Source organism: Dysidea avara, chromosome 14 (genome assembly GCF_963678975.1).
Source record: "Dysidea avara chromosome 14, odDysAvar1.4, whole genome shotgun sequence".
Classification (NCBI taxonomy): Eukaryota; Metazoa; Porifera; class Demospongiae; order Dictyoceratida; family Dysideidae; genus Dysidea; species Dysidea avara.
This window is the reverse complement of record NC_089285.1, coordinates 13623922-13633268: the sequence shown is the minus strand read 5'-3', so window position 1 is coordinate 13633268 and position 9347 is coordinate 13623922. Positions and strand designations below refer to the sequence as shown.

The following is a 9347-nucleotide window of genomic DNA, read 5'->3' as shown; positions in this document are numbered from 1 at the left end:
CCATCAAGAGCACTGATGACAGCTAATTGCAAGATAGAGGTGAACTTGGCGCCAATCACAGAAGGTTTGTCAGTTAGATTAGTCACATTAACTTGTGTATATCACTGAACCACAGTAGTGGTTCATATAATAGGGATCAGTAGGGATTGTTTTGCAAACTCCTAATAGAGCAGTCACTTAAAAGTCACCATGCAAAAACTCACAGAAGACGTGTTATTGATCATGGAGCTTGGACAAATGGTGTTCTCGTGACAAAAAGAGCTAAATGAAATAACAAATTTCGATGAAATTGTTCATCTTTATCATGAATCACAATAGCAAGATAGCAGGTTCACAACTGGATTGTCCATGTTGTGCAAAATCCTAATAGAACACACCTAAAAACCACCTTGGAAACCATCCTTTAATACATCTGGAACAAAGAATGACTTCTCACAAATGCTGTCATGAAGATACTGAAGGTACAAATATTTAATAGTTATACCACGGCTGCGAGGGATTCACTGATATACACACCCAAAGCCCGAGGGCTACAGGTGTATAATATCAGCAAATACCAAGCAGCCGTGGTATAAGTGATATATCACATGGGGCGCACTCACCTAGTAGGTGAAAGAACTACCAAGAACTCGTCCCGTTTGTTTTATACAGTAGCATCTGAAGATCGATCCTGGTTTTAATAGCGTGGGCTAATAACCATCAAAACGTTGTCCATACATTAAAACGTCATTAATATGTTACTATGCTTCAACACGCAATGTTAGAAATCTTGCGATTGTGGGATGGAGTTCATATTGTTATCATTTTTGGGACAGTAAGTAAGTTATTATATTAAGTTAAGTGCTTAGGACTGTAATATATATATATATATATATATATATATAAGTTACTAACCTATTTCAACATATAGTAGTAGTAGCTTTGCTGTTCCATGGTCTGTTCAAAGACTGATACACGGTGGGTAGAAATACACATCCACGATTTCCCAAACAATTATTTTGTGCCTTCATTATCCTTTAGTAACAACTATTCTATCTTAGCAAATACACTCAGCTTAGCAACCACTACAAAAATGAGTGCCACAATACAAAGCTGTCGCTCAATATAACGAGTCAAAGTGCATCGTTTCTTTGAACTGGCTGGATATCAAAGTCATTGGCAAACCGCTTTCCCATGATATTGTCCGGGCAATATGCGAGTTAAACACCGAACGACGCCTTTGAATGCCAATGCTAAAGTGGTATATTTACAGTATGACTCCTTTGGCTTGACCAGTGAAACAACGCATACTTGCCTATTTCTATATACAGCCAAGTGAATCAGTAAACTCCTGTAGGGAACGGATCTGCCACGAAGTACTCAGTTATCTCTCATGTGATAGTGTGCAATAATCAAGATACAATCATACATATATACTGTGTCCTAGTGTTACAATTGTGAGTGTATTAGTGCATGTGCAGTGCTATAGAATAGTTCATAGTTTATGTTCTTACATCCCCCCACCAAGCATGGTTTAGTCCACAGGATAACCATGCTGATATCATGGCCATTGGGGATCCTCTATCAGGCGTTGTGGTGGTCTACAGGTACGCTCTGATCTACGAAGTTCTTGTGGTGGGGTCTGTGGGTGCTGTGTTGGCGTCTGAGGATCTTATGACAGTGGTGGTAGAGCTTGGAGGTCTTGGTTGTCAATCGGATATCTTGTTATCTCTTCTGGACAGGGTGGAGTATCTGGATGCGGGTTATTTCTACCAGATGTGCACAGTGAGGCTGGTGTACAATGTCGTAAAAATCTTCTATTACGTACCAGGACTCGTCCACTCTGAGTCTTCACTGAGTATCTGCGGTGGGGACTAACATTGACCACTGTACCATATATGTCCCAGAGCTTTGTCCGAGGGTTCTGTAGAGCCACAGTGGATCCCAGTTGAATATCTTGGAGTTCTTGGGCATGACTGTTGTAATATGACTTTGCCTGTGCTAAGGTATGTTCTGCTAACTATTCAGTTTAAGGGTGCTGCGTTGCCACTCCGGTGAAAACAAGCGTCGGTGTGCTGGTAGTGTATCCTGTATAGGTCTACCGTACAGCTTCTGTGCAGGAGACTGTCCATCTTTGCGTGATGGTGTGTTTCGGTATTGCAGCAGTGCCCGACACATAACATTTAGTTTCACTGATCTGTTACCCCAGGACGATGCAATGATCTTTTTCATGGACTTTACAGTGGCCTCAATCTTACCATTACTCTGAGGGTAATGTGGTGACAACGTCTTGTGTTCAAATCCCCACTGACTGGCAAAATCATTAAAACACTTAGAAGTGAATTGTGGCCCACCATCTGACCACACTATGTCTGGAACTGCGGTGCGGCAGAATGACTGGGTCAATGATTGGACCAAGTGCTGTGTGGAGGTGTTGTTTTGCATGGGGATAATGTCTGGCCAGTCTGTGAGGCAGTCAACCATGATGAGGAATTGCTGTCCACCATAGCTGCCGAAGTCTACAGCAATCTCTTGAAATGGTCGGGATGGTTTTGGTTTAGACAAGATGGGCTCTTTGCAGTTGGATGGGAGGTGATCCTGACATTTCTTACACGACAAGATTACATTGTCAATATCGTTGTCGATTCCCGGCCAATACAGTGATAATCTGGTTCTTTCTTTTGTTCGCACGGCTCCCTGGTGTGACTCGTGGAGGTTGGCTAGCACCTTTTGTCGCGTAGATGCTGGTATCAACAAGCGACATCTGTATACAATGAACCCATAATCTATGGTTAGATGCTCTCTAATGTTCCAATAACATCTACAAGCCTCTGGCAGCTGATTGCGATGGTCAGGGAAGCCCCGGGTTATTGTGTGGTGCAACTGTTGGTACTCTGGGTCCTTGGTGGCTTCTTCACGTAGGTTATGAGCCGATTGCTGTCGTGTTTATCACATTGAAGGATTCTGATCTCTGTAATTGAGGGCTCTGGGTGGTGTTGGCAGTCATATTCACAAAGGGAGTCATCCCATTGAGGATCCGAAACTGGGTTGCATGACAGGGCACCAGGTGCATTATTGCCTTTTCCCTTGATCCACTGAGCGGTAAAGTTGTATGCCATTAGGCGAGACTTGAGTCGTTGAAGCCTGGGATTTTTGATTTCATCTAATCTCCGATTGTTAAGGATGGGGATCAATGGATTGTGGTCAGTTACCACAGAGAAGTGCTGAAGGCCTGCTAGAAATATCTTACACTTTGTGGCTGCCCAAGCAACTGCGAGTAACTCTAGCTCAATTATGGCGTACTGAGACTCAGCATCTGAAAGAAATCGGGATCCTGCTTGGACTAAGGACCACGTGTCTCCATGTCGTTGCTGAAGGACATACCCTAGCCCTTGCCGACTGGCGTCGGTGCTGAGCCTAGTGGGTTTGGTAAGGTCAAAGAAAGCCAAGGTGGGCTGGGTGGTGAGGGACTTCTTAGCATCTATGAAGACTGTATCGTGACAAGGTGACTATATGAATTCATTCTTGGTGCTTAACAGAGGTCTGAATAGTGTCAAGAGGGTTGCGACTGCGCTCATGCTTGAGGACAACTGGTTCACTAGTCCGATGAAGGAGCGAAGTTCTGTTCGGTTGGTTGGGACAGGGTACTTTGAGATGGCTTCTGTGATGGATGGGTCTATCTGGTAGCCTTGGTTGGAGAGCAAGAACCCAGCAATGGTTGTCTTGGTTTGGAAGAATCTACATTTCTCAGCATTGAGCACAATGTGTTGATCCGCACAGTGCTGAAGAAACTGTTTCACATGTGCAATGTGATCTGTGATGTTGCCATCATAAATGACAAAGTCATCCACCACGCGTCTAAAGCCTGACAATCCCTTGAAAGCTTCAGTCATCCTGCGGTTATAGTGCTCTGATATTGAGGAGATTCCGTAGGGGGCACGAAGGTATTTGAATCTCCCAAATGGTGTGATGAATGTTGTCAGCGGCTGGCTGTGTTGGTCTAAGGGGCATTGGTGGTATCCCTTTAGGGCATCAATGACAGTAAAATATTTTGCATCACTAGCTGCGATATCAGCTACAGCTTGAGCTGGTGTCAGAGACTGATACCTCTCTCGGACCACAAAACGATTAAGGTGGGAGAGATCTACACACATACGAATCTTATCAGAATTCTTCTTGGGAGTAACCACTATGGGAGCACACCACTCTGTGGCCTCCGTAACTGATGTAATAATGCTTTGTGTTTGTAGTAAGTCTAACTCTGCCTGAAGTTTGTCACGATAGGCGAATGGAACTGACCGAGGAGTGTTGACACAGAAAGGCTTGGCATCTGTAGTCAGAGATATATGGAATTCTTCTCCTTCCATTGTCCTAATCCTGCCATCAAATACTGTGGGGTATTCTTGCTTCAAGTCATCCATATTTTGCAGGGGGAGGGTGGCTGTTGTGGATCTGACACTGGGTTTCACAGGGGCAGCTTTGGGGGGTGGTAGGGGATAATGTGGTGGCAGGATTTTCAAGGCCTTGGCTGCCCTCCAAGAAACTATGACCCCACTCAAGTGTGGGAAGATGTATACATCTTCTTCATGTTCATTACCAACTAGCTGAAAGCGAACACTCAACTTCCCAATAGCATGCATCCTCTGTCCATTAGCTGAGCGTGGTGTGAATTCTGATGGAAAAAGGTTGTCCCTGTATTCATTGAGTCGTGGCAGGACATGCTCACCAGCAGCAGATATGTCTGCCCCTGAATCCGGAAGTACTTGGGTGCGATAGGACCCATGGTGTGTATGCAGGTGCACTGTCACGGTTGGTGCTGGGTCTATTGTGGCCACTTGCTATAGGCTGATGGTGGATAGCCCTGGTGATATCTCATTAGACTCCTGGTCTGGGTCTTCTGCAGTTGCGATGGCTCTAGCAGCTGGTGGTTTCTTGTGCTGTTGACGACCATGGCAAACCCTAGCAAAATGGCCAACTTTGAGGCAATAGTGGCATGTCTGCTTGAAAACTGGGCCCTGTGCTCTACCCCCTTGATGTGCTTGTAACCCACATCCTTGGCAAGGTTTCGGAATCATCTGGCTAGTGTGCGGTGGAACCTGCCGTACTTGTGGTTTTGCAGATTGCCTGATGGCTAGGACAGAGTGGTCAGTTACGTCTTTACGTTGGGTTTTCGCTGCTTCTTGTGCACGGCACATTGTAATGGTTGTGTCAAGGGTTAGGTTTTGTTGCCTCAGCAGTTGTTCAATAGTGTCACCATCCACAAGCCCTTCGATGATCTGGTCATGGATACTCTTTTGGGAGCATGCAGTGGAACAGAAGTTGCAAGTTTTAGCAAGCTCTCAGTGACACTAGATAGTCATCAAAGCTCTCGCCCGGTTGCTGCACTCTGCGCCGGAGCCGACGACGCTCCATAGACTCATTAATATGCCCATCAACATGGCGTTTGATTGCTGCAATAACTGCTTCAGCATTATTCCTGTCTTCCTCACTAAGACCGAGGTTATTAACTACTGTGAGTGTTTCACGTGAAAAACATAGAGTTAATGCTTGTACCTGGGTAGCAGCTGACTCACCACTGAGACCTTACAGGGTTGAGTAGGACGTCCACTGGGCTTTCCACGCCTCGAAGTCTGTGCCACGGTCTACTTGGAGGTCCAGCTTGGGTAGGTCACTTAGCCGGAACACGTAGGGCATCTTCGCTGCCGCTAGAGGGGAGTAACGGAAAGAGAATGAACACAAAGGCTGCTATGACGTCACCTTCACGGGTGCCTCTCGCGGCACTAGGGATCAACTCCAGAGGTTAAAAGACAGGCGGTGACTGTTCCCCTTGTTGTACTGGTTCAATTAGCCACGCCAGAACGTAACTGCTCGCAGCGCCATGTAAGGAACGGATCTGCCACGAGGTACTCAGTTATCTCTCACGTGATAGTGTGCAACAATCAAGATACAATCATACATATATACTGTGTCCTAGTGTTACAATTGTGAGTGTATTAGTGCATGTGCAGTGCAATAGAATAGTTCATAGTTTATGTTCTTACAACTCCAATGGTATCTTGTTATGAATACTATTGAATCATCTGTTATATGGAACTAAAAGATGTCATGTGTGTGGAAATTCATTGTCACTTGAAAACATTATATTAATTATTAACTTGTCCTTACATGTATTATCGCCATTAACCCTTAAACGCGCATGAAACTTTTAAGGAATTAGTCCTGAATGTGCACAGAACATTTATGGAATGCGTGTTTACACAAAACAAACTTATATGGTGAGGTAAGACAGCCTTTCCTAAATCTATTAGCCTAAAACCATATATTAGTAGAAAGCTTATTCATTGGTCTAGTTGGGGAAGGCTAAATAACCACTGTAACAACAATGGCTTACTTGTTATAAAGCAAAAAAGATCGATGTCTCGCTTTATCACAACGCCACATTCTTCGCTTCAATCGTACTTGTTTGAAGCAAATCGGACGAACTGTCAAGGAGTTATGGATCATTTTCTAAAGGTATGTAATATATTTTTTGTGGTTAGCTGTTGAAAATTATTTTCACGGCGATTTTTGGTCTTATGCTTTGGTCGTAGGGTAAACCCCAAGGTATCATTTTAATGCTTATTACATCACGAGTAGAATGGCACAAGTTACAAAGCCATATGGTAAACGCTTCAAAAGTTACAGCGCTTTGTTTACAACCATGCGTAAAAGCCTATATATAGGCTTATGCGTTTTCAAGACCATGCGTAATCTGCCAATATATAGGCTTATGCGTGTTTAAGAGTTAACCAACTAAAACATCAAGAGGGAAATTCCTTCAAAGCAAGGGCAGTAAACAGGGGGGAGGCTGGCATGTACCCTCCCAATCTAAAATTAGGGTGCAATGCCCCCCAAAAATTGGCTTGAAACTTCACAGTAATTACAGCAATATATATGAATGACAATTAGACTAACAAGTGGCACACCGGCACCAATACCAGAAGGGGAAGCTACTACTCTGACTGACTTACATACGCAGATACACAACATATGGCTTTAGTGAATCATGTGTTGCATCCAATGGAACCCACAATTGATTCATATACTTTTGCATGCACAGTTGAAGCTCACGCAAGGAACTGATTTTTAAAATACGCTGTCAGAAGATGTAAACAACAAGTTCAGACCTTCAGTGCTGGTCACTGTAAAATGACTAGCTATTTAAAAATATAAAATTTCAAAAGGAAGTAGGGGTTGATATAATACACAAGCTACAAAAAGTTTAAGGAAACAAGCTCAAAAATGTTACAGCTGAAATGAGAAATGATCCAGCAGTAAAAAGTAAGGAAACAAGATTAGACGACTACTTGCTAAAATGAGACACACTTTAATCCCTACTTTTGGCTAATTTGATGGTCTCATTTCAAGATGCTAGCTAAAAGTAGGGATTAAAGTGTGTCTCATTTTAGCAAGTAGTCGTCTAATCTTGTTTCCTTACTTTTTACTGCTGGATCATTTCTCATTTCAGCTGTAACATTTTTGAGCTTGTTTCCTTACTTTTTGTAGCATGTATATTATATCAACCCCTACTTCCTTTTGAAATTTTATATTTTTAAATAGCTAGTTTGTTAACTTTTTTTCGTCTAGCTAGCTAGTTATATTATACTCTTTTTGTTTTCCACGTAGTGTAAATATCACTTGAAGCAGCTATCTTTTACCTTCGTAAAACATAAGCGCCTCTAAAAATAATTATCGCCTTGTCTTTTAAAGTTATTACACCAACTGTTACAGGCTTCAGCTACATTTCTATTGGCCTAAATGTTACAGTAAAACATCTCTGGAGAGTTCACCATTATAAGAGTTCACCATTATAAGAGTGGAACCCTTGCTTTTAGAAGTATGGATCCCAAAGTGGATCGGCCCCTCAAAGACATTATTAGCTAGCTACCTCACAAAAAAAGCTAAACTGGTAATTAAGACTATATAAAATAACTACCCAGCGTTAACAAATGCTAGAGACAACTCCTTGGGTACTAGACCCATCTTACGCACACGTACTCATTCGTTAAAATCACATGTTTGGATTGTGGCGTGTGGCACAAATATTAAGCGCCGCAACTATTAATTATACTTCGAGAAGAACAAAGAAGCGATGAATGATGAAAGCAAACAGCATGGTGCAGTGGACAGAGCGTAATCGGAACAACAGATTTGTGAATCTGCCATCATTACCTTGACTATCTGAAATTTCTGGAGCCATACACCTAGCGCTACCGGGTCTTACAGCAGGCAGGCTGGCAGATGAAATGTAGGTGAATTTCGAAATTTTTAAAACTCACTGTACATCAAAACATTAGACCTTTCGCTTCGTTTACCCAAGGTACAGCATCATTGTAACAGTACTAATGCATTCCAGGTGCTTTTTTCAGGTAAAACTTATTGCAAGACTGTTTTCTAAGGTGTGAAAATCCACGAAACCATACGATTTCTTACCAACCCCTACTATACAGTACTATCGTACTATATGATAAGTACTAAAGATCAGTGCTGTGCAATAATTGTTCATAATCGATTATCGTGAAAAGTCATTATTGTTATTGCAAAAATTTTCATTATCGCACTATCATGATAATAGGAAATTTCCGGATACTTCCGTAAACTACATGTGGGCAACCTGAAATGAGAAAATGTTACAATTCCAGGTATTATTCTAATGAATACTTAATTTTTTTGTCATGATACTGGTTTCCAGATATAGCTATAAAGCAAGCACAACTGCGTAATGTGATTGTTCATTAGAGACATTTGCAGTATGTAATTAGTATTTACATGTGTGGTCAAGTATCGTGACAATCGTGATAATGAAGTACACTATCGCAATAATAAAAAATTATCACACACCTCTACTAAAGATAATAAGAACCGTGATCAAAATTATGTCATTAAATAACAAATGAATTAATGTATGTGAAAACTACTAGGCCTACACAGACATGCACTAACCCTATTGAATGAAGGCACAAACGTGTAATGCTTACTCATTTTCATGCTGGTGACTGTAAAGCTGTGTTATTCCATATAACGCACACTACAAAACATTAAGGCAGCCATGCCCAACACCAACATGAAGGAAATTCGCCATGCCAGCTGCACAAGTAGTATGTTTGTATTGTTTATTTGTCTTCCACCTGGCTTGCTAGACTCTGGTTGGCTTGGATGTCTGTTTGTACTGTAAATGTATTGTAAACAGATCTAGAGTGCTGTGGTATGTTTTAAATGATTGTATTGTAGAATCTGCTGTGATAGATATAAACCTTGCATTCCTACAGGAAACACAAGCAGACGATAAAGTTTAGAAAATGCTATGTATAGTATGCTTTGATCTTTGG

General features: G+C 42.1%; 1 protein-coding gene across 1 annotated transcript; it reads right to left on the bottom strand.

The window, feature by feature from the left end:
* Window positions 1-4817: 4817 nt before the first annotated feature.
* On the bottom strand, window positions 4818-5673 carry LOC136244147 (uncharacterized). Its single transcript, XM_066035662.1, has 3 exons — window positions 5567-5673; window positions 5329-5467; window positions 4818-5270 (listed from the first exon to the last, which is right to left on the bottom strand). Exons 1-3 carry the CDS (start codon window positions 5671-5673, stop codon window positions 4818-4820), a joined length of 699 nt encoding a protein of 232 aa, XP_065891734.1.
* Between the last annotated feature and the right edge of the window lie 3674 nt (window positions 5674-9347).